This window comes from Nymphaea colorata, chromosome 14, assembly GCF_008831285.2.
Source record: "Nymphaea colorata isolate Beijing-Zhang1983 chromosome 14, ASM883128v2, whole genome shotgun sequence".
In the NCBI taxonomy this organism is placed as follows: domain Eukaryota; kingdom Viridiplantae; phylum Streptophyta; class Magnoliopsida; order Nymphaeales; family Nymphaeaceae; genus Nymphaea; species Nymphaea colorata.
In genome coordinates this window covers 9215580-9241113 of record NC_045151.1, presented here as the reverse complement: position 1 = coordinate 9241113, position 25534 = coordinate 9215580, and the positions used below count along the sequence as shown (strand labels likewise).

General features: G+C 40.5%; 4 protein-coding genes across 10 annotated transcripts in view; 3 read left to right on the top strand and 1 right to left on the bottom strand.

Moving 5' to 3' along the window:
* The first annotated feature begins 7247 nt into the window (after positions 1-7247).
* Positions 7248-8971, top strand: LOC116267472 (uncharacterized). The gene is made up of 3 exons (XM_031649205.1): positions 7248-7400; positions 7473-8543; positions 8927-8971. Exons 1-3 carry the CDS (start codon positions 7248-7250, stop codon positions 8969-8971), a joined length of 1269 nt encoding a protein of 422 aa, XP_031505065.1.
* A 184-nt stretch (positions 8972-9155) lies between these two features.
* Positions 9156-9950, top strand: LOC116267471 (uncharacterized). The gene has a single exon (XM_031649204.1). The coding sequence runs from the start codon at positions 9156-9158 to the stop codon at positions 9948-9950; it is 795 nt and encodes a 264-aa protein (XP_031505064.1).
* Positions 9951-10399: 449 nt separating this feature from the next.
* Positions 10400-10858, top strand: LOC116267470 (uncharacterized mitochondrial protein AtMg00810-like). The gene has a single exon (XM_031649203.1). It carries the CDS (start codon positions 10400-10402, stop codon positions 10856-10858), a length of 459 nt encoding a protein of 152 aa, XP_031505063.1.
* A 12235-nt stretch (positions 10859-23093) lies between these two features.
* The window catches only part of LOC116267599 (lysine-specific demethylase JMJ18-like), a 31411-nt gene continuing 28970 nt past the window's right edge, over positions 23094-25534 (bottom strand). For 6 of the 7 annotated variants that reach the window (XM_031649432.1, XM_031649430.2, XM_050075302.1 and 3 more), the window contains 3 exons: positions 25346-25449; positions 24532-24729; positions 23094-24071 (listed from right to left, as the gene is read on the bottom strand). In XM_031649432.1, coding sequence (XP_031505292.1) covers positions 23676-24071; positions 24532-24729; positions 25346-25449 — 698 coding nt within the window. In that variant the 3' untranslated portion in view covers positions 23094-23675. Of the gene's footprint in view, positions 24072-24531; positions 24730-25345; positions 25450-25534 lie in introns of those variants that run through there. The other variant, XM_031649434.1, reaches the window with a different exon arrangement.

Here is a 25534-nt window from a genome sequence, read left to right as displayed (position 1 = left end):
GTTCTTCAGCACTTACTTCCCAGCACATGCCAAAAACAACAAGATGCAGGAACTTCTTGAATTACAACAAAATCATATGAGTTTGGAAGAATATATTGCCAAGTATCAGCACCTGAAGGTGTATTGTCTGCACCTTTACACCACATATGAGGATAGAGCAGACAAGTTTGTACATGGGTTGCGTGATGGCTGTGAAGCAAAGTTTTGTCCAGCAGACCTTGCGATTTGGACGAGGCGGTCACTATGGCTAGATGCATGGAAGATAATTAGACTAGGACTTAGAAGGACCATCATAAGAAGACAGGCCAGCACTCACGCGGTGGGCGAACGCGGGTCAGGCACCACCACTTTGCAGGCAAGGCAAAGCCTTATGAGAGGCATGATGACTGAACATTCAGGTGAAACAGGCCAAACCGCAGTGACACCACACAGAGACGACTACTCCGACTCCACCGAGGTGCCCTACTTACTCATGTGTACACCCCGAAGAGCTGTGTTATTGGGAGACCAGAGCGTGTTTGCACTGTGGAAGGATGGGACACTTCATCAAAGATTGCCCCACAATGTGATGGAAAAAATTGAAGAAGCCCAAGGCCAGTCCTTCTAGTGCTCAAAAGACTATCGGACGTGTCTATGCAACTACCATGGAGGAGCTTCAGACACACGATCTTATTGAAGGTACTTTACTTGTTGGTTCTCACATTGCTAGAGTGTTGTTTGATGCAGGGGCGACTCATTCTTTTATATCTAGTCGATTTGTTACTTCTCTAGAAGTGTCGGCTAAGATGATGTCATATGTCTTGAAAGTGGTCTGCCCTATGCATGCACAAGATTTGTGTAGCCTGTATCTACATGATGTAGACATTGAGATCCATCAACATCATTTACCTGCACAGTTTGTGATTATAAGTTTTAGTGGGTTTGATGTTATTTTCGGCATGGATTGGCTATATACGCATTATGCCAACATAGATTGCAGAAAGAAGTAGATACAATTGTTGACTCATGAGATACGACATGTTAAATTTCAAGCTCGTAAAGCTAGTCGAACTGATAAGATAATGGTGTCCACACTAAAGGCTAAACGGTTGTTAGAAAATGGGAGTGTTGCATTCTTGGTCAAACTGTTGACCAATGAGACTGAGACAGTGAAGTTAGATGATGTTGCCATTATGAGTGAATACACCGATGTGTTTTCTGAAGATCTATTGAGTTTGCCTCCAACACGAGAAGTTGAATTCAAGATCAAGTTGTGATCAGGGACAACTCCTATTTCTAAGGCACCATACCATATGGCACTAGTTGAGTTAAAAGAATTGAAGAAGCAATTGCAAGAGCTCCTAGATAAGGGTTTCATTCGACCAGCATGTCATCTTGGGAAGCACCCATATTGTTTGTTAAAAAGAAAGATGGAACGATGCACTTGTGTATAGATTACCGTATGTTGAATCAAGACACCATAAAGAATAGATATCCACTTCCTAGAATTGAAGACTTGTTTGATTAGCTCAAGAATGGAAGGTATTCTCCAAGATTGATCTGATGACATGTTATCATCAACTTTTGATTCGGGAGGAAGATGTTGTTAAGATTGTCTTTCAAACTAGATATGGGCACTATGAATTTAGGGTCATGCCTTTTGGGTTAACCAATGCTCCTGTAGCGTTTATGGACCTCATGAATCAGGTTTTCTATGACTACTTGGATTGGTTTGTAATTGTCTTTATGAATGATATTTTGGTGTACTCAAATAGTGAGGCAGAACACAGAGACCACTTAAGGAGTGTATTGAGAATTTTGTACAAGCATAAGTTATATTCCAAGTACTCGAAATGTGAATTTTAGATAGGAAATGTAAACTTTCTTAGTCATGTGATATCAAAGGATGAAGTTTTCGTAGATCCGGATAAGGTGTCGGCTGCATAGGACTGGAGGACGCCATGCAGCATAACTGAGGTTAGAAGTTTTTTGAGATTGGCAGGATACTATCACAGGTTTATACAAGACTTTTCGAAAATAGCTATACCCATGACTAAGCTATTAAGAAAAGAAGTGAAGTTTGTTTAGAATGAAAAGTGTGAAAAGAGTTTCCAAACTTTGAAGGACAAACTTACCATCGCCCATATTTTGACGCTTCCATCGGGTCATTCTAGATTTGTGGTGTACACCGATGCATCGAGAATTGGGTATGGTTGTGTATTGATACAACATGGTCGTGTAATGGCTTATGCATTTAGACTGTTAAAGCCACATGAGAAACACTATCACACTCATGATTTATAATTGGGAGTGGCAGTATTCGCACTGAAGATATGGAGACACTATCTCTATGGGGCAATATTGAAGATATGGAGACACTATCTCTATGGGGCAATATTTGAAGTGTTTACGAACTACAAGTCATTGAAGTATATATTCTTCCAAAATGATCTCAATCTGAGGCAAAGAAGATTGATTGAATACATAAAAGATTATGATTTCAAAATATCATATCTTTCAGAAATAACAAATGTGGTGGTCGATGCTTTGAGCAAACATGCTAAGGTGACATTATGCGATATGATGAATCACTCTTGGATGTTGTTGTTGTTAAGACACCAGATGACAAAGGGCAGGAAGTAAAGAACGACCAAATCAAGAATGGAAAGCTCAATGGCAATACCAGCAAAGGAAATGGACTCAACGTCTACACCAGCAAAGGAAGATACGCTCAATTCAAAGAGGAAGGAATTAACGTCCATAAATCCAAAAAAGAAAGAAATGGTGTATTCCAAAATTGTAATCAAAGATCCGTTGAGACTTGTAGATCTATAAAAACATAATGGAACCTCAACTCAGCAGGTAGCTGTGATTGAGAGAAGAGGACGTAGGTTTATACCGAACCTCTTAAACATATTTCCAAAAACTCTTTGTTCCTCTATGTTCTAATATGGTATCAGAGCCTCATTTCCCTAAAGGGACTTTCTGTCTGACAATGGAAACAATTTCTGCAATCTATCAAGCGACGGTCTATTTCCAACCGAGACAAAACAGAGCGCATCTCCAAACAAGACAGAACAGAGCATTTCCAAACGAGACAGAACAGAGAGCCGGACAACCAACCGGCACTGTCAGCTTCGATGACGAAAAGTGTCGAGTAAGGGCTTTTTGAAATCATCTGTTTCTCAGGATCCTCTCCACCAATTTTCAGAATTTTTGGAGTTGGCATTGAAGTGATATGAATTTTTGAACTTCTATCTGTTTCTGGAAGACGTCCAGACATAACAGAGAGCTGGAAAACCTGCTGGAATTTTGGCCAGCGCTGTCAACTCTGGCAACAAAAAGTGTCGAGTAAGGGTTCTTTGGAATTGTCTGTTACTCAGGATCCTCTCCACCAATTTTTAGAATTTTTGGAGTTGGCATTGAAGCGCTATGAATTTTTGAATGACTGTTCTTGTTTAAGAAGTTGATGGTTGGACTAGTATCAATCTCTACATCTTTTAGTTGAGATTCATGCGTCGACAACATACTATAGAGATCAGCAAGAGACAAAGGATCAGATCTAGTGGCTATCAATGTCTTAAATGCGTTGTATTCTTGTGGGAGTGCTCTTAAGATATGCAAGACTAAATCTTCTTCACCCACCGGTTTTCCAGCCATGGATAGTTGATGACCAATCATTGTGGCCTTCTGTATTAGTTCATCAATACTATTTGTCCCTTTCTTTAAGACAGCAAGTTGTTCTCTCAATTGCATCACCTTAGCTCTAGGATGTGTTGCATAGGTGTTTTTCAATCTTTCCACACTTCATAAGATGATCTTAATCCCACAACTTGAGAATGAACAGGTTTCGAAAGAGAGGAAATGATCCATCCAAGTAACAATTGATTCAGTCGTAACCATTCAATATAAGCAGGGTTGAGGACTTCCTTACCTTCACTGAGGATTGTATCAGGCAGACGAGTCTTGGTTCCATCGACAAAACCTTTGAGATTCTATGAGTCAAAGAGAGGCAATAGTTGATTTTCCCATAGCATATAGTTATCAGAGGTGAGCTTTACAACCAATAGATGCTGAAGACTGGTTGGTGTGGGAGCAATAGGTAGCAGGTTAGTCAACAAAGCAGCATCTTGAGGTGAATCGCTAGTTGCAGATGAGTTAGGCGATGCAATGATCCCAACACTGGAGCAACTTACAACCCAGAAAAGAATAAAGAACACACACAGCTAAGACAGCAAGGAAAAATAAAGTAGGACGTCTTCCTTAGAGAAAGAGCGTCAGTTGATCAATGGCATAGTCGTCTAGGACATGTCGCTTATCGTATGGTTCAGCAAGTCATTAGTCGTTTTGGATTGCCTTCATATGGGCAAATTAAAAATCATGTGTGCATTGGTTGCCAACGGGGAGAGTCCCATGCTTTACCTTTCACTGATTCGGCTCATACTATTTCTAAGCCTCTTGATTTAATTTATTCAGATGTGTGGGGTTTTGCACCAGTCCTAAGTTTTGATAGGTTCAAACATTATGTCCACTTTATTGATGCACACAAAATTCACGTGGATATACTTCTTAACTCAAAAATCTGAGGTGGTGGCTACATTCTCTGATTTCAAAAACAAAGCAGAAAACTTCTTTGAAAGAAAACTTAAATGTTTCCAATCCGATGGGGGAGGAGAGTTCACAGCTCTCAAATCGATTCTTGATGCTGCAGGGATATCTCATCACATTTCAGGCCCACACAAGCATGAGCAAAATGGAGCCGTTGAACTCAAACACAGACATATTGTAGAAACTAGCCTATGTCCTTTAAGTCATGCTCATATGCCTCAAAAATTTTAGACTTGTGCTTTTGCCACTGCTGTATATTTGATCAATAGGTTACTATCTCATATTTCTGGACATAAGAGCCCATTTGAAAAACTCTATGGCCTTGAACCGGATTTCAAATTCCTTAAAATTTTTGGCTGCGCATGTTTTCCCAACCTTCAAGCTTACCGTCAAAATAAACTAGATTTCAAGACCAAGGAACATGTTTTTGTCAGATATAGCAACAAACACAAGGGATACCTATGTTTGAATAAAATGACAAACAAAATTCTTGTCTCTCGCAATGTGATTTCTGACAAAAATAAATTGTCTTTCCAAAATGATTCCAATTTGAATGGACCAGATTCTCAAGCTCATAATCCTATCCTCATTCCCATAACTTCACCCTATATTCCTCCTTCTCCAACCATAGATCCTCAAAACTCTAGTCATAACCGTGATGAAAGCAGTGACGAGCCCACTAATCATTCACCTTCATACGTGATCCCAACCAACTCAAACCTCTCTCAAGATGCACCTCTACCATCACCCATTCAGCCCACTAATCATTCACCTTCAGACGTGATCCCAACCAACTCACATGTCCCTCAAGATTCACCTCTACAGTCACCCATTCTTGAACCTTCGCCTCCACCTATCCCTTCCAATATTGCCCTTCCTGCCCGCACTCACTCTATGACCGCTCGTTCTATGAATGGGATAAGAGTACCCAAGGCCCTCACATCTATTGTCCATCGGATTATTATCGCCCTTTCCATTCAGACCGTGAGAATACTTCTGTCATATAGGTTGAGTTCATTTTGCATGCACCTCTTTCTCATGAAATGCCGTAAAAAACTATAATCCTGAATAGCTCTATCTCCTTCATATTCTTCTTGTCTCTCCATTTTATCATTCTCTTCTTTTCCCTTTCTTGCACGGACCGAAAGCAGGAGACCTATACATCACAATCCATTTGATCAAAAATACGTACATGCCACAATTTTATTGTCATTCCTCTCCTGAGGCCAAGGAAATGATACATCCGTGCCCACAGTATATATCACGCTACATTTTTGCTTCCATTCATCTCCTAAAATCATGCAAAGGATTCTTCAGCAATACGGAGTTTCTGCTTCTACAATGAACTTTCACTATCACGCATCCATATCAGGAACCATCAGTGCGTCGCCTCCAAAACTGGCCATCAACCGCTGACCCATAATTGTGCGATCAACACTACTAGAAAATGTAAATTTTGAAAATCATAAATACCAGTAAATGCTGTAGCTGAGAAACTCCTACCCAACTCCCCAAAACTGGAAAATCCATGTAATTCTTACACAAGTCTACGCGAAAGAAAAAGACCAAAATTTGCCAAGTATAGTAAAGGCAATCAGCACAAACCACAAAAGGGATTAAGAACCCTTCTTCAAGTATAGATGAAAATCTCAAGCAAAGTGCACACAAAAGAAACATAAAAACCCTAGACTGAGCTCCCGCGGCATCCCCAACATGAACGGACAATGCAGGTGCATGGCCGAGGCTCATCAGAGTAGCCACATGGATCTGCTCCTTATCTGGGTCATCCCTAAGGTCATTGTTCGATGTGGAGATTGCCAGGGCCAGCTAATACTGGAATTCCTCCTCCGACATGTAGAAGTCTGTCACCCTTGTCTCCACCACCGACGGGGCAGTGAGGTGTTTTGTTCATCAACTGCATTGGCGGCCGTAAGCGAAGCGGAGCCGCCACTGCCAGTGGGATGTTGCTCTAACTCTTGTCTTGGAGGAGCTTGTGGGAACGTGTGGAGCTCCTGGAAACGTGTGTAAGTGTGAGTGCGTGAAGGAGATCATGGGAAACGTGGGAGAGTGTGTGCGGTTCCAAATTGTGGGAAGTTAAAAAGAAATGGCGAAATTTGTGGGAGAAAAAAATGTTGAAATGGAGGAGATCATAGAAAGAACGATCACCAGTTGCTATTCTTGAGGATCAAGTTTTGCTTTTGTTTTAATGTTTTCTTTATATTGTTGGTTATTGAGAAAGTTAAAAAGTTGACGCCCAAAAGGAGAAAGGAAATTTTTTTTTCTTTAGCCTCTGCCCTCTACCCGTGAAGTCCACTTCTCGGTCTCTCTCTCTTTCTCCTGCCGTCCCCTTTACTCTCTCTCTCTCTCTACCCAAGTAGTACTTTGCTCCCTCTCTCTACGCATTCCCTCCTTGGTGTGTTGCAGCCTACGGCTTCCTCTCCTCATTTTACCCTTACCAAAAGAGAAGGGATTAAGTGAGAATCAAGGGAGAGCACCAACATTTGGTATCAGAGCTTCCAGATTGTATGCCAAAGCTCCCTCGATTCCAACCAATGTCGATAATCACAACTAAGGCAGCGCGGGAGATCGCCAATGGGACATTCCAGTATCCGCTGCTCACGGTGACCAACTACACCAGCTGGGTGATTAGGGTCTAGGCCATGATGGAAGATCAAGGCATCTGGGAGGCAGTCGAGCCGACGACCGGTGTGGCTGTCGACACGATGAAGGACAAGAAGGCGAGGTCACATCTTCTCCAAGCCCTCCTGGAGGATCTCCTAATGCAGGTGGCAAAGAAGGCAATGGTGAAGGAGGTCTGAGATTGCCTCAAGACGAGATTCGTCGGGGCAAATCGCGTGAGGAATGCGCGCTTGCAAACCTTGAAGAGCGACTTTGATGCCATGCAAATGCAAGAAGGAGAGATGTTGGATCAGTATGCGGGTAGACTCACCGGAATGTCCGTCAAGTATGCCAACTTGGGGGGGACCCTGAGCAACGCCGCCCTAGTGAAGAAGCTGTTTGATACTGTTCCAAATCGATTTCTGAGCGTAATCGCTGGCATAAAGCAGTTTTGCGACCTCGACACTATGTTGTTTGAAGAGTCCATGGGACGACTCAAGACCTACGAAGAATGCTCGCATCCCCAATCATTGGGTACCGGTGGCAACGGTGATGCTCAACTACTTCTCACCCAGGTCGAGTGGGAGGCACGGCAGAAGAGAAGCGGCGGTGACCCATCATTGAACCGAAAGGAGAGGACTCATGGGGAAGGAGGGGTTCGCAGCCGGGGTGGACGCGGACACGGCAGAGGGTGTTGGAGAGGCATACACTGCGACTTTCCACTCAAGGATAGAGCAGGTGGCTCTGGGGGTGGTGGCCGTGACAAGAGTCACATCCGTTGCTTCAATTGTGACGAATTGGGGCATTACGTGAACCGATGCAAGGCTCTCAAGAAGAAGGAGGAGGCGCATCTCACACAAGTTGACGACACGGGGCCAGCCCTGCTGCTTGTAGAGTTGGAAGAAGTGGTGTCTGCAGCACTTGAGCGACCAGATTGGCAGGAACAGCAGGATGTCGTCCTGCTGAATGAAGAACAGGTATGGTCGAAACTACATGGGACCAAGCACGGCATGGAAACTACTGATGTGTGCTACCTAAATAACGGTGCCAACAACCACATGACCGGAAACAAGGTCAAGTTTCGCGAGTTGGACGAGGCAATCACTAGAAAGGTGAAGTTCGGCGATGGTTCATCGATGCAGAACATGGGTAAGGGCTCAATTCTTTTTAGATGCAAAAATGATGATCAGTGGCTGCTTCAGGAAGTATACCATATTCCAAGGCTTCGCAGCAACATCGTGAGTCTCGAGCAACTCACCGAGGCAGGCCACAAGGTGGTTATGGATGAAGGTGAACTGGAGGTGTTTGTCAAAAATCCATGGCAGCTGATCATGAAGGTGAGACGCACACCAAATCATCTCTACCGCATTGAGCTGTAGATTGTGAGGCCAGTGTGCCTCCTGGTAAACCTTGAGGATCCGGCATGGTTGTGGCATGCAAGTCTCGGCCATGTCAACTTTCAAGCAATGAAGGTGCTTGTAAACAAGAAGAAGGCAACCGGGGTACCGCCGATCTCTCACCCCGCTCAGTTATGTTGGGAGTGCTTGGTGGCAAAACAAACAAGACAGTCGTTCCCGTCGGCAGCCAAGTATCGAGCGAAGGAGCCACTCAAACTCTTGCACGCTGATCTTTGTGGACCGCTCGCACCACCCACCCCTGCTGGTAATACTTATTTCTTACTAATTGTTGATGACTTCTCTCATTGAATGTGGTTGTGCAGGCTCAGAACAAAAGACCAAGCATGCTCGGCGTTCATGAGGATTAAGGCGTTGGCCGAGAACGTGTGCGGGCATCACGTCAAGACGCTCAGGACCGATTGAGGAGGTGAGTTCCTCTCTCTTGAGTTCGCCAATGTGTGTTAACAGGCTGGCATTGCACGACACCTCACCGCACCATACTCACCACCGCAAAACGGTTTGGTGGAGAGGAAGAACAGGACAGTGATTGCGATGGCAAGATCTCTCCTCAAGTGCATGAGCATGTCGGGAAGATTTTGGGGGGAGGCGGTACGACACGCGGTCTACCTGCTCAACCACTTGCCTACGAAGGCCATGGGCGAGTGCACCCCGTATGAAGCTTGGAGTGTCCAGAAGCCTGATCTTGCACATCTTCGGTTATTCGGTTGCACGGTGCACGCCAGAGTCACGACGCCACATCTGAAGAAACTTGATGATTGCAGCCAGCCAATGGTGCATCTCGGCATCGAGGACGGCTGCAAGGCACACCGACTATTCGATCCACGATGCGGGAGAATCCATGTAAGTCATGATGCTAAATTTGAAGAAAAATTGAAGTGGAATTGGAACATGGATGCAGGAGGCAATGAATCGTCAAATTTCACTATTGAAGATGAATCCAACACTGAGTTAGCAGTGGACAACTCAGTTGCAAGCGGACAAGCAGGAAGGTTGTTATCCATGGAGCTAGGCTACCCGGCTTATTCATCAACATCGATGGGTGGAGAAGCAACGCTGGTGGCGACGCCGGCTCGAAGATTGCTAGCAGTTGAAACTACCACGGCCTTGGAGATGGAGGACAGTAATGATGGACCAGTTCGGTATAGACATATCGATGATATCATGCGAGACGCTCGGTGTGTCGAGCTCGATGATGAAGACGTCGAAGAAGAGGCCATGCTTGCGACAACAGAGGAGTCGTCGTATTACCGAAGGGCAATCAGCCAACCAGCATGGGAGGAAGCCATGGCCAGGGAGATTGAATCTATTGAGAAAAATTCAACCTAGACGCTGACAACCCTACCAGCTAGAACCAATGAATTGGACTCAAATGGGTGTTCAAATGGAAGAAAAACTCAAACAGAGAGGTGATCAAACACAAGGCCAGATTAGTCACGAAGGGGCATGTTCAGCGGCAAGGGATCGACTTCGAGGAGGTGTTTGCACCGGTCACCAGGCTCGACACCATACGAGTCATCCTTGTTGTCGCAGCTAGCCGTGAGTGGCAAGTCCATCACCTCGACGTCGAATCTGCATTCCTCAATGGCAAACTTGAGGAGGAGGTCTATGTAGCCCAGCCAGAGGGTTTCACGGTGAAGAACAAGGAGCATATGGTACTCAAATTAAACAAGGCATTGTACAGTCTCTAACAAGCACCACGCGCCTGGAACACGTGCCTGGATCGGAGCCTGAAGCACCTTGGGTTCTCAAAGTGCGCACTAGAACAAGCCGTGTATATGAGGGGAAAAGACCATGTCAGCGTCATCATTGGAGTTTATGTTGATGATTTAATTGTAACAGGGGAGGATTTGGAGGCGATCACAACATTCAAGCAGCAGACGATGGCTGAGTTCGAGATGAGCGACCTCGGTCTGCTCAACTATTACCTTGGGAATGAGGTGGCACAAAGCGAAGACAATATCCAAATCAAGCAAGTAGCCTATGCCAAGAAGGTGTTAACTCAATTTGGCATGTTCGACTACAATCCCACAAAACTCCCTATGGAACTAAGGTCGCAACTACACAAGGATCCCGAAGGACAGCCGGTGGATGCAACAGAGTTTCGACGAGTCATCGGATGTCTAAGGTATCTTCTCCACACAAGACCAGATCTTTCGTATGTTGTCGGTGTAGCTAGTAGATTCATGGAGAGACCGACAGTGATGCACCACAAGGCAGTGAAGCAGATTTTGTGATATTTAAAAGGCACAATCCACTTCGATCTTGTATACACCAAAGGAAGAGGAGAAGAGGTGATTGTTGGGTTCACAAATAGTGACTTGGCAGGCGACATCGATGACCGGAAAAGTACCGGAGGCATGGCATTCTATGTAAATGAAAGCCTAGACTCATGGAATTCACAGAAGCAGAAGACCGTAGCCCTATCATCATGCGAGGCTGAATTAATGGCAGCAACCGTGGCGGCATATCAATCACTTTGGCTCAGAGGACTGCTGGCCGAGCTGATTGGAAGAGAGCCGCAGGCGGTGAAGTTGTATGTGGGCAATAAGTCTTCAATCGCACTAATGAAGAACCCAGTTTTCCATGGACGCAATAAACACATTGACACAAAGTTCCATTTCATACGAGAATGTGTTGAAAGAGGACAGATTATTGTGGATTTTGTGCGAACAGATGAACAACGAGCGAATCTTATGACAAAAGACATTGCCAGCGGCAAAGTTGGCAACAATGCAACACTTGTTGGGTGTTCGAGATCTCGGGCCACAGTAGGATTAGGGGGGAGAATGTTGCTCTAACTCCTGTCGTGGAGGAGGCTCGTGGGAACGTGTGGAGCTCCTAGGAACGTGTGTAAGTGTGGGTGCATGAAGGAGATCATGGGAAACGTGAGAGAGAGTGTGTGGTTCCAAATCGTGGGGAGTTAAAAAGAAATGGAGAAATTCGTGGGAGAAAAAAACGCTGAAATGGACGAGATCATGGAAAGCACGATCAGTAGTTAGTTACTATTCTTGAGGGTCAAGTTTTGTTTTTGTTTTAATGTTTTCTTTATATAGTTGTTATTGAGAAAGTTAAAAATTGACGCCCAAAAGGAGGAAGGAAAATTTTTTTACTTTAGCCTTTCCCCTCTACCCATGAGGTCCACTTCTCGCTCTCTCTCTCTCTCTCTCTCTCTCTCTCTCTTGCTGTCCCCTTTACTCTCTCTCTCTCTCTGCCAGAGTAGTACTCTGCTCCCTCTTTCTGTGCATTCCCTCCTTGGTGTGTTGCAGCCTACGGCTTCCTCTCCTCATTTTACCCTTACCAAAAGAGAAGGGATTAAGTGAGAGTCAAGGGAGAGCGCCAACATCGGAGAGGGAGTGGAGGACGACGAAGATGAAGGAGAGGGGGATCACTACAATCGCGCTGGAGGTCCAGCAAGGGGATGCATTGCTGAATGATACGATCTGCACAAATGGGCGGGAGTGACGCCCGGGCGTCGTTCGATTTGGGCGGCTCATGGCTGCCGCCAATATGCAGCTTCCGGAAAATCCACACAGAATACATATCCAAGTTATGGAGTATACATTTCTGTATATTGCAAAAGGCATTAAAGAAAAAGGAACTCAAGTTATTCTCTTTACTTTGATGGATTATTAGCCATTTGTGACGACAGAGTATATGGATTCTAGTTACGGAGCAGAGAAGAAGAAAGAGACAAGTGAGGGTGGATGGCAATTCCAATAGGATAGCTGACTTGCTACACTGTTGCCAAGATAATACATGTATGAGAACATTCTATTTCACATACATGCTATATAATATCGAAGAAGTTGTACCTGGTATAATTGGCATAACATTTCTTTTGATGTTTCTCAATAGAAATTTATGGAAGAACTATGATCTCTCGGATTTCTTTGACTTATTTGAACCTAAACTGGGTATTGATCCAAGAAAGATAGTTCACTTTCACACACATATACACACACACACACAAATATATATATATATATATATATATATATATATATATATATATATATTTGTGTATATATATATATATATATTTGTGTATATATATATATATATATATTTGTGTATATATATATATATATATATATTTGTGTATATATATATATATATTTGTGTGTATATATATATATATATATATATATATATATATATATATATATATATATATATATATATATATATATATATATATATATATATATTTATATATTTATATATCAAGAAAGATAGTTCACTTTCACACATACACATGTGATTGGTCTACTTGATCATGATGATGCTGATGTTAATTGGTAAGGAATCTACTGAAGGCACAGGAGATCCACGTTGAGTATTAGAATATGTTTAGCTAATAAAATGAAAAAACTTGCTGTCCTTGATGCAGAACAACTATAAATGTGCATGATCTACGAAATGACTAGAACCAGCCTTTGACATGAAAAATATCCATCTTGAGAAAATCTAACAAAAAACTTCTAATATGTTCTGTTAATGCAGATATGAAATTTTAAGCCTGGTTGGGGCAGTAGGCGAGATGTGTGTGTTGAGAAAGCTCATGATCATGACATTACAGGACTCAAGTTCTCTTCAGATGGACAGATGCTTCTTTCAACAAGCATGGATGGTACATTAAAGATAGTTCCTGCTCCATCATGCATGTGTCATACACTGTTCTTTAGCAAGTTGAATTTGGCAAATGCCTGGTTATTTCTTTTTGCTGCTTGCTAATTTGCTTTTATCCAAGCTCAGTAGTTCCAATATCAGTTTCTTGTGATATAAGTGTGCTAAGGTTTGGAATTTGCAGCAAAGTAAGAAGCCTCTCCATGTTTTTAAAGAATTGCCAAATCATTATTCAAACGAATGTTGCTTTCAGTCCTGATGAGCAGCTAATTTTCATGGGGACTTCCACCGAAAAAGGTGGAAATGCTGAAATCATTTTGTGCTTTTATGACATAAGATGATTGGAGCTTGTTTCAAAAGTTGGAATATATACAACATGCAGTTTTGTGCAGTGTGCATGGCATTCAAGGTTTAATCAGGTTAATTGTCTCTCTTCGGAATAATGATTCTTGTTTTTTCAGCAAGGTAATCTCTGGTTCACCTGTTTACATTTTTTCAAGTGTTTTATAGAACTTTTTTAATTGTGTAATTGATATGTCCTGAAGGTTTTTGCTACTGTTGGCTACAAAAACCAAGGTGGGAGACACATTCTCTATGATCCTATCCTAGTTTGTTGGTGACAAAAAAGCAAGGGGAGCCCTAGTTTGTGTTGCACATGTACCTAGGAAGATGTCTGTTGATGACTTCGAAACCAAGCCTGTTTTATACACAATCCTCTTGCTCTACCCTTGTTGTGGGACCAGCCAATTCTCAAATGGCTAGCACGAGAATATATATTGGACCCAATGAAATCACCCAACCCAGACCTACCTATCACTGGTCCAGGCTTTGGTGGGATAGTTGGTTCAACTTAAGGGAGCTTATTGACGCAATGTCTTCTCAAGGTCCAATTAATGGATCCCTATCTTTGCTCTTTGTAGCTTAGATGTTATTGATTTATGGAGATAACTTGGAGCTTCTTTCTCATTAACATTGCAGCTACAGGGCACTTGTGGAAAGGTAGTAGTACACTTTGTACTTTTGCTTGCTTTGTTGATTTGTTTTTTCATTTTATTTTGTTTTTTTGTGTGTGTGATTTTATGTCTGGTAGTGTTAGTAGCATAGAGTTCATCTTAGTTAGTAAATATAGGTTCACTTTTTCATTTTCTTTGTGTGTTTTTATTCCTATTTCTTAAAGTGCAAGGAAGGGGAGATTGGATAGGTGGGGATAGAGTAGAATAGTCTACTTACGTTTGATTTTCGTTTTTGTTTAATTGAGTGTTTGTTTCTATGTTTTTGAGCTGTTAGTTTTTTTGGGAGGGAGCATAAAATTTTTTATTTTAGGATCAATTTTGAAGTAGTGTAGAAATTGTAACTGTTGTTCTCTTTTTATTGAATAAGTGTGACTACATAAAAAACCATTAAAGATCACTTTAGAATATAAGACCACCTTCAAAATTCTGTTTTCTTAATTGGAATGAATTTTCGGATGGGGTGGTTTTGTTTTAAAATTTCTAGTTCTAGTCTATTTTTTTTAAATTGTGAGAACTTCTTCAATTTGCTTTAGCAAAGAAAGGATGGATAAAATTGAAGATCATATTCATATAGTGAAGGATGTGTGTTCATTTTGTTTGCTCATTGCACATTCTCACACTTGAGAGATTTGAAAAAGCACTATCTCGTTGAAAGATTCTATACATATGTTGTTTCTCGATGCATTTCTTTAGACAAAGTTTCCATTTTTTTGTGGATGGTAAATCTTTCTCAAAGCGTGGAGTGTGAATTAGTGCTTTTGGAGCTTTCAAAGTACATGTTCCATAGGGGATCTTGCTCTGTCATCACAATTTGTTAATTTGGGAAGTCATAATTTGTTTTTCTTTCTTCTGATAGGGGGAACTCTATCAATTGATTTACAATGGTTTTTCCCTTAATTGAATTTCATGATACGTACTCTAGATTATACTGCATCAATAGGACTTGCCACTTGGATATCCTCCCATTTAAGAATGGTTGTTTGAGGATATATTTGAGTGGATTGAGTTTAGATAAGATTTTTACTTCATAGGATAGTAGGTTGTGTTGTAATTTCTGACACATCCAGAGCAATGCCAAATAGGTCTTTTCCATGTGAGAGTAATTTTTTTGTATTATATGAATGTTTTGTTGACAAAGTACATGATATGCTCTATTTTCCATTCATGTTCATATTGTGTCAAGAAACCACTTTAAGCTAAGTGATTCCCTGTAATGTATAATAATAGTGGTTTTCCCAAAACTAGGGGTTTTAATATTGAGGGATCAAGAAGATATTTCTTGATCTTTTCAAATGATTGTTGGCATTCGGCTCCCCATTCAAACCTAACCTATTTTCTTAGGAGTTGACTGAATAGTTCACATCTCATAGTCAAATTGGAAATAAAACTCTTAATTGATTGGACTTGTTGTTGCAAACTATGTAGCTTTTTTAGATTTGTAGGTTACAACATATCGGTGATTGCTTTTGCTTTAGTTGGGTTCATTTCAATCCCTTTTTTGCTGACCATCCACCCTAGTAGTTTTTGAGATTCTACCCCAAACACGCATTTTTGTGGGTTAATTTGAGCTTGTATGGTAAGAACCTTTCAAATACTTGGAAAAGATGTTGATGTGAGTCAACATAAACATCCATAATGTTGCATTTGATCATATAAATGGCGGTCATTTCCCCTTCATAGGTAGCCCCGGCATTTTTTTTTAGCCTAAAAGGTATCACTATGTAGCAAAAGCTTCTCCATGGGGTTGTGAATGATGTTTTAGCTTAGTCGCTTCTGCCAATTTGATATGGTTGTAGCCAGAATATCTATCCATAAAGGAGAACAGTGCACATGTTTTACAATCTGCCAGCAAGTCGATGTTGGCTAATGGATAATCATCTTTGGGAGTGGCTTTTTTCAAATCTCTCAAATCGATAGAGAGACGAATTTCACAATTTTTCTTGGGAGCTACCATGATATTTGTCAACCATGGTTGTCGATTGCCTGGATAAGTCCGAATTTCAATAAGTCTTGTAGCATTTCTTTGACTTAGTCTTCAAGTCTAGGATCCAATTTTGTAGTTTTTCTTTGATTGGCTTGCATTTGGGTTTTAAGGGCAACCGGTGCTCGGCATGTATTCATATGTCCATGTGAGAGCCTCTTGATGTTTTGTGAGGAATTCAATTAACTCGGTCTTTTCCTCTAGATAGTGGTTAGACTCGATTTGTAGTATTTTTTAGGTTGTCTGTTGTGCATATGTTAATTTCCTCGGTTAGATCATTAACCCAAGGTGATGGTTGATCTTGTTTTTTCATTTGAGTGAGCTCTAGATATTCTATCTCTGAGAGTTTCGATTTCATTTCTGCTAGTGATGTTGATTGTTTTTTTCTATATGTGATCTGGAGTGAAAGAATCAAATTGTGAGATTGAAATGCAAAATTGAAACAAGTCTGATTATATATCATTAAAATTGCAAAATGCAACACTTGGTCATAAACAAAGTATCGAGTTTTTTTCTTGGAAAATGGGAAACACAAAGAAAATAACATGATTATTTTTCGATTGGTGGTGAACATTCACCCATGGTGATCCCTTTGACAAATGGTACCGGCTTGAGATCTCTTTCTTCCACCACCTACCCATTGTTTCAACATCCTAAAGTGCAAGTGCCTCTCTTTCCCAGGATTGTGGTTCTATGATGCCATCAGAGTTCTTTTCGAGACTAGTAAATGGTTGATATCCGTGTTGCAGTAGGAGCTTGAATCTCCTCTTGTTCTAAGACAACCTTTTGTATAATAGGTGATCCTTGTAAGTTAGACCAAAATGAGTGGGCTTGCCGCCCTTGACCACCCACATCTGTTTCTTGGGTTTGTGCAAGGACAACTTGCTAAAATTCTATACTAGTCTGTCTTCTCTATAGACTTGCATGTTGGGCACTTCAATGGAAAATGTTAGTACAGATATCATTGGATGAGTATGTCATTCCTGACGATCCTCTGCATATACTATTGTTACTTGTGTGCCTCTGGCCCATCAGACACAATGATGCAGGGTAGATGGTACTGTGTAGAATGAATGAATCCATGGTTAGCCCAACAACAAATTGAAAGACGGTTCTATGTCCACTATGTGGAATAGAACCTCAAGTAGGGTTTCTATGATTTCCACTTTAAGACATACTCCATGCATGGTTGCCCTTGTCCATCATATTCATAGACTGTGATTGGTGTGTGTGCATATTCTGGTCCTTGGATCCCTAGAGCTTGTGTTGTCTGAAATGGACAGATATTGAAACTTCCCTACCATCGACTAATATGTGGGTAACTGTAATGCCATGTGTTGTGATTGCAATGTGGAGGGCATTATTATGCAGAGTGCCCCTATTGGGGATATCTTCATCTGTGAAGTATATTGGGTCATTTTGGTACAAGCATAGGCTATTTGGTTCCCTCTATTTGAACTGAGTTTTTCAATCTTGATTTGGGTTGTAGGTTCTTGCCAATTGTATAGTGCTTCCAGAGGCTCCGGATCTGATTCTTCTCCTTCTATGGGGTTAGAACTGGCAGGTGGTGCTTCTCCAAACCTAGTTTTTCCTTTATCTTTCCTTGCAAGTAGTTTGAAGAAGTAAATAGGAGTTTCCTTCTTGCGAGTCACCATGACTTGCAGCTTGGATGGGATAGAAGTATGTCTAATCATTGAAACAATTTCCTTTCCAAGCTTTGGAAAAGGAATGGTGAGTATTTTTGGCTGTCCAAGTATATTGGGCCTTTGTTATACCACAATTAATGGTATTGTCTATTTCGGTATTAATGGGGGGATTTTCAATCCAATTAGTTGGTGTAGTTGTAATGCTTTATGTTAGACTAGGTCCCAGACAACGTTATGACTGAGACTTGATAGGTCATAGGGTATTTTAAAAACTTGAACGAAGAAATAAAACATTTCTATGATATACATTCTTAAGAGATAAGTTTTGAAACTTTAGAGAGCAAACATCGGCCTCATGCAATCCCTAAATTGAGGATGGGTAGGACTAAGACAAGGGGAACATGCTTTTCTCCTCAAATAGTCTTAGATTTATAGAATTATGTATGATGCTGGTAGGCGTGGTCATGAAGGTTTCATGCATTTGGTATCTGATATATGACCAAGTAAGTTGTTTTCGACAAAGTAGACAAATGTTGATGGTCCAACTGGATGTGCTATTTGTTCGCACCTCAATCTTCCTGTGACCTGTGGAGGAAGGGTAACCATGCAAAGTAGCAAAATTTGGGTCTTCCTTAAAAATAGATTTTATGAGAAAGGGACCCACCCATCAGTACGAGGATCAACCATTCGTATCACCATTAACAAAGGTAATCGAACCAAGGTCTAGATTTTCTCAAGTTTGACAAGTCATTTTTCCTACATGTGTCCGAAGATTGGATTTTTGGATTTTCAAGTTCATTTTGAACATGAATTGGATTTGATTGAGAAATATTTTTGTATCTCAAAAGTTTTTGGAAATTAGGAGATTGTTTTTGGAGTGAGATTGTTTAATAATCCTGGATTTTGTCAATTGAACTTTGATTTGGTCCAAAAATTGGAGTTTTGAGATTTCAAATATGATTAAAATTGGATGAAATTGAAGATTTGAAATTGGATTTCAGAATAGAATAGGACATTTAAAATTTGTTTTGAAGTTGACATCATGGGATTGAACATCAAAAATTAGAGATTTGGAGTAGACTTTGAATTTTGACTTGGAAGTTCTTGCAACTGAAACTTGTTTTTGAAACCAAATGTTGGCTTTGGAAAAATTGGATTTTGACAGTTGAAGTCTAGAATTTTTGGATCTTAGAGATTGAAATTTCTAAGCTTGGAAGGGCCAAAAAGCGACCAATGTCTTGGGATTTTGAACTTGGTTTTTTAGAAAAACTTCATCTCATTTGTTTGGTGAGATTGAATTTTAGGATTCCAACTCTAGGTCGGAATCTCCTGTGGGTGATGAAAAAATACGAGCAATGAAGCTTTCATTCTTTCCGGGGTTTTGGCGTAGAGCAGGGTGGTGGTGGTAGCGGCAGCGGTGGTGTCGGTGGCGGTGCAGTGGATGAAGGAAGAGAGAGAAGAAGGAAGGGAGGTTGAAAGGAGAATAGCAAGTGGAGGCATCACCAATTGTGAGGAAAGCGAGCCTGCTTTTCATCAACATAACAGCCCTCCATTACACCCTCTCCCTCTCTCCCTCCTTCGCTTTGGAGATTGTCTTGATTTGAGAAAATTGAATTTAGGAGTTTTGACCAAGATCATGAAAATTTGCTTGATTTGGTTTTGGAAGTTGGATCGACTTTGGAGGAAATCCAATCATAGATTTGAAATTGATTTTGAAAATGTAGGGTTTACAATCACTTTGGAAATTTTTGTTTGTTCGCATCAAAATAGGTGAGGGGCTCAACCTTTTGTCGCAATATGACTTGGTCGCAGTAGTGACTCCAACTTGACTCATTTAGATTTTGCAAAAGTGAGAGGGTGCATTCGTGAAGTAAGAGCATGCATGTGTCATAGATTACATGTACATTCATAATTTGCTCTCTTTCACTCCATTCTTCATTCAAAGGTGGATCTGTACATGGACATGGGTCGACCTTGGAGGTGGGAACTGTAGACCGTCCTCCAAGCTTATTATTGATATTAAGAAAAGTTTTTTTGGAGATAATATTCATGTGCTTAAATTTTGAAAAATTTGTTTTTGTAATTGGGATTCCAAAACAACTTGGATTTTGGTCAGAGCATAGATGAGTTGATAGAGTCAAAAAACGGTGTTTGAGGATTTTGAGAAAACTTCTCTTTGGATGAGGAAAAAATCACATTTCGTGAATTCCTTTAGGATTGGCTTTTGAGTTTGGTTTAGATCAAGAACCCAACGTTTGAAAGTTCTATGAATTGGATCTGGAGAGATTCTCCAAGTTGATGCTTTTGGAAAATCAATTTTGAGTTGCAAATGGATGGATTTTGTTTAGGAAATAGTTCGCCTTGAGAAATAGCTAGTGGCTTGAATTGATTTTGAAAATGATTGAATATTTGGAAATGCATATTTCCAAATGAATTTGTGAGAATCAGATTTCTCAAGTAGTTTTGGATTTGACCAAAACACATTTTTTTATCTGGGGGTTTCTTTTGAAACCTGACTAGATTAACTATTCTTTCTTTTTGGTTAATTATTGCTTTTCAAAATCATAGAGATTTCTGAAATTTGAGGAATAGAATATGTTGAAACAAGCTCATTTTGATTGCTATGTTCCATTTTTAAGATTGACCATACTCATAGATTTAGTAGATCTAATTTTTGGTGGAACCATTTTGACAAGATCATGAGATCCAATCCGTTGTGCATTCTAGAAATAACAGAACATCCATGCTTCATTCCTCTCTCTCTCTCTCGTTTTGCATTCGTTCAATCACTTAGACAAAATGATGGCATTCTCAGCCAAACCATAGTGCTCTTCTCTTCAATTTTGCACAAATGGGACCTCTTGAAATCAGTTCTTGAAAATGTCATTTTCTGATATTTGAAAACAGAAATATGGGTCAAATGAGTTCAAGAGATTGTGGGAATGCATGCTTATCTCCATTAATATGTACATTTTCTTCATAACGACCTAGCTGAACATCATTCTTGGCTATTTAAAATAGAGAAGATCCCATCCCAAACCCATGATCGTTGGTCATTTTCTTTCATCATTCACCTGATTACGCACACATGGAACATCCACCATTTCTAGAAATTTAACACTAAAGAAAATGACACAAATCATGAGAATTAGAATGAGGAAAACATGGCCGCTTTGTGGCTGCCAAATGAGGTCCAATCCTCATTTTTTTGGGGATAATTCAAACATGCATGGCAATATCAGTTAGAGAGGTAGATGTCATGAGTTGTTGGGAAAATTGAAGCAATCACAAGCTGGAATGATGCCTAAATTAAGGTAGAATAACGATGCCGAGCTGGACTTGATGTTAAGGCTGAAATCAACTTGAGCAAAGGTCAGCTAGTGGGCTAAACCACCTTGAGGAAGCCTACCTTGTTAGAGCTCAACTTGAGGACGACTTGAGCAGCTAGGCGACGCTAGAATGAACCAGCTTGGGAGGCATCCTTGCTGGTGATGCCTTGAGTAAGAAGTCGGGTAGAGCAGGGGCTCCCTTGACGACTTGGATTTTGAGCCAAGTTGAGAACGCCTATGTTGAATGCATCTTGATGGTAGAGGTCGACTAGGGGGCTGAAGCGGCTTTGGGAAGCTTGGGCTGTAGGTGCTTTGAGCTGTAGACGTCTTGGGCTGGAGGAGCTTGCGTCCAAGACTGACGTCTTTCTTTCTTACGTGGCTATTGTAGCTTGGTTGGTGGGAGATCAGCAGGCTGGACGTCCACCTTGCGGCTGCAAGGAGATTGTTAGCTAGAGCAAGGGAGCTTGAGAGAGAATGAGAACTTGAGAGCTGGAAGAGGGTCCCTAGTTGACTGTATGAGCTCGGTGTTATAGGCACCAAGTCATCATGATGACTTGTTGCTAGGCAAATTTCTTGAAAAGCCAAAAAATCAATGAACAATCTCTATGATGTTGGCATGGGAAGGAAGCTAGAGCTGCATGCAAGGGACAGCTTCTCCCTTGCAAATCAGCTCTTCTTCTTTTGCTTCCTTATCTTGTTTGCTTAAGTTGAAAATCAAGTAAAGCATGGTGGAGCTATCTCTTCATGTCAGCTACAAAAATCTGGTCTTTGACCAGCTGGTTTGATTCCAAAAGAAGAAAGAAAAGGAAGGGGGACGTCCTTAATGGCTGGTTCCCCCTCAACTTGACCAGAATTTTCTGGTTCCTTTCTTGGAACCAGTTGGAATGGCACACCCAAATGGGCTGCCATATAAATTTTTTTCCTTTTAATTTTTAAATACCCAGTTTCACTTTCTTGAAATTAAAATTATTGGCAAGTCTCTTTTTGACTTTTCCCTTTTGCCTTTTGAAAAAAACTAGATGAGGATGAAGAAAAACATATTCTTTGGATGCCTCCTCAGTTTTTAATTATTTCAAAAATCCAAATAGTTTATTTTGAAAAAAAATTTAGAAGGGTAAAATCGCTTTAGCTCTTCGTTCGTTTGAACTAGATCATTATCGATCTCGTCTCAATTGGGTTCCTTTCGAGCTCAATCCAAATTAGGATTCATGCGAATTGATTTCCTAAATAATTTTTAGAAAAAATTTAAGAAGGCTTCGCTCTAGGCAATTTTCTCAAAAGAGAACAAAGAGAGAGAGAAAGTCACGTTGACTTATTGTCTCTTTTCCTGTTGGAATCCAGTTGAAAGATCTTTAATTCTCACCGATGAGAATTTTTTATCTCGATTGAAAATTTGACTTTTTTTATTTTAATTTTGATGGATTTCAAACTTAATTTCAAAAATTTGCTTAAATTTGATAAAAATCCTAATTTTTGCAATTCCGTGTTATAAATTGAATTTTACAAGTGATTCCTAAACTTGTATTTAAAAGTGGGTTAAGCGGAGATCGTTTCCGGTCTGAAATTTTTCTTGGAAATTCTCAAAATCAAATCACCGTCTAAAAAGATTTGGAAAAATTTTCGGGTGTGAATACATGTATAGTCAGATTGATTTTCCAGCAGCACCGTACACAGCATGGGTTCACCAAAGGTGAGTCATGCTCCATCAGTTATATTCAATTATCAAATGGTAAAGTTGCTGAAGCAATTTCCAGGGTTCAACCAAGTTGCAGGAATAAACGACAATCAATCTCTTCTATGAATTGCATAGTATGTAGGTGTGTGCAACAGAATACGGTAAAATATCCAAAAGTTCTATGGAACCACACAGGAAATGATCCAAAACCAACGAAAGCTCGTTATTATCGACTCAATAACATATGTACATTAGAACGAATGACCATGGGGACAATGAAGAGGTGGTTATTTTGTTCAGCTATGTGAAGCCAAACAGAGTTTTAACATCCATCACAAAAAAGACTAAAAAAAGGAAACTGAAAACATAGTCCAATAAAATCTAGGAGTGAAAGGTAGCAAAGACAAAGTAGCTGCTCTATGTTACCCATTTCCCATAGCTTCTCTGCTTGAATAGAATTTGCTGTTGAAGAACGAGGAATTGCTTGGTCCAAATCATGAAACAAAAGTCAGTGCAATTATTAGCTTCAAATGAATTCTGAGCCATTACCACCTTGGGACTGACAATTGAGGAGTCCATGGTCATACGAAAGATGCGTCAACGTGTGAACTATGAGTACCTTCGCAATTTGTGAAGCTTTCAGAAAAATCTGAAACTTAACTAAATCGAATTGTAACTACCTCTGAATGAAAGAATCTGTAAAAGTGGCTTATGTATCAAATCTGGCCAGCAACATTCTGCAGCACCTCATTGAAAATACAATTAGCTGCTTAAGGCCTCTTCATAAATCTTGAATTTCTTCAAGGAGAGAAGCAAGTGCAGCTTGCCTACTAGAGCTACATGACTCGCTGCACAGTACCTTATGCATCAAGATTAATTCCTCACGACTTCCTTTCTTGAATAATCCTCTCAGCACATGCCGAATTTTCATATCTGAGATGTCATCCTCTGAACCCATGCTATTCTGAATCCAGTTAGTCCTACTTGGTGAATATGCATGCTCAGTCTCAGCATGAGATATTGGACTTGAATCACACTTTTTAGTGATTTCAGTTCTCAAGCAGTCATTTTGTTCCTCAGGCTCATTGTTCAAGTTCCAGTTTAAGCTTGGCAGATGATATGGTTTGGATATCCAGTAGTCTGAACACTGTTGAGATGCATCTAGTGCCTCGATGGACTGCAGGAGTTAAAGGTAACAATGTTATGGAAGAAACTAGTATTGTTGATGTGAATAACATGTCTGTATGCGAAAGCATTTAACCCAATAATTTTGGATGAAGCAAAGCACCACATAATGATGGATAACCAAAGGAACACCATCCATGGAAAACAATTGGATATTTCAATGCATGGAGCATAGGTGCGGTTACCTGTATCTAACTCTAGCTACCCATTTTTATATGGATTTGCTATTTTAACTGATGAAGTCAAAGTAACAATGAACCCAATAAATTGAAAGCATTATATTTGGCCTAAGGGGAAGAATAACAGTTATAAAAAATCCTGCTCTGGCCAATACTGACTAAAGCACTAAGCTAAACTTTTCTCTATGGCCTATACTGATGTCATGGATAATTTCCATATTGCACTTCCCATCCTTCCAGGCTACAGCAAAAGAAGAATGGAGACATTCTTACCTCAATAATTTGCAAGGAAGAAAATCCAAACATCTTAAGTCCATCAAGATTTCCCAGGAGTTGCAATGGTGGCAGGTTCTGCACTCCGAGGCTTTGTAACTTTTCTATCTCTTCATTAAGCCTCTGACGCACTAAGTCCCAGCACTTTCTAGGACAAGCATGCATAAAGACTTCAGTTGGATTGTCCTCAACTGTAACCTGTCATATTACATTCACAAGTATATAAATTTCAAGAATGACCACCAACAGTGATCAAAATAATGTTTACCTAAATAGGGTTATGGCAGTCAAAATATGGGACATGGAACTTGGGAAAGGAAGGAAAATCTTGCTGAAAATCAGAGGGCTAATTAATCATACAAATACGTTCAGATTCAAGCTTCCATTGGTCTAACCAAAAAAGAGCCGGGTTCTATCCCAACCTGGTATAATTAATGAAGGGATAAGGTTTTACCTAGCAAAATTATTTATACTATGCAGCCATTAAAGTTTGAATCAAGGGCAGTTGGATAAATACAGCATTAAGAAACCATATTTTGCAGGCTGCTACTTTGAATAGTTACTCCCAATTCCAAACCTGAATACAGATTCCACAGCTTGGATGAGTCTGTGAACATGTCAAGCATTGTATACTAAGCTGGTATATGGTGTTCTCATTGTCAACATAGAAAAAGTGGTTCCCATAGATAACTCCATTAAAGGTTAAGAAGACAATGTCTACCATTTACTTAGTGAGAAGCGTTAAAAATATGATGCCTTAATTAGTTTAGCAAACAAACAAATCGCCAGCTTGCCTGAAATAGGCAGCACTTACCTTAAACATGGGCCCAAGCAGTCCAGCATCAAATACCTCCGAGATATAGCTACAAATTTGTGTTGGATCAAGTATATCAAAGAACATGACACGACTCTTATATCCTACAGAAAGTTGGCAACAGTGACCCTTTAACATCAGCATATACTAACTCAAAATGTGAACCAAGGACATCATAGGAGCACAAGA

Excerpts from the sequence above, each read along its gene's own strand:
- LOC116267471 (XM_031649204.1), top strand. The coding sequence starts at position 9,156 with ATGGCAAGATCTCTCCTCAAGTGCATGAGCATGTCGGGAAGATTTTGG.
- LOC116267470 (XM_031649203.1), top strand. The coding sequence starts at position 10,400 with ATGAGGGGAAAAGACCATGTCAGCGTCATCATTGGAGTTTATGTTGAT.
- LOC116267472 (XM_031649205.1), top strand. The coding sequence starts at position 7,248 with ATGATGGAAGATCAAGGCATCTGGGAGGCAGTCGAGCCGACGACCGGT. Across the intron at positions 7,401-7,472 it reads AGAAGGCAATGGTGAAGGAG|AGCGACTTTGATGCCATGCA; the intron begins GTCTGAGATTGC and ends CAAACCTTGAAG. Across the intron at positions 8,544-8,926 it reads CATGGCAGCTGATCATGAAG|GCTCAGAACAAAAGACCAAG; the intron begins GTGAGACGCACA and ends GTGGTTGTGCAG.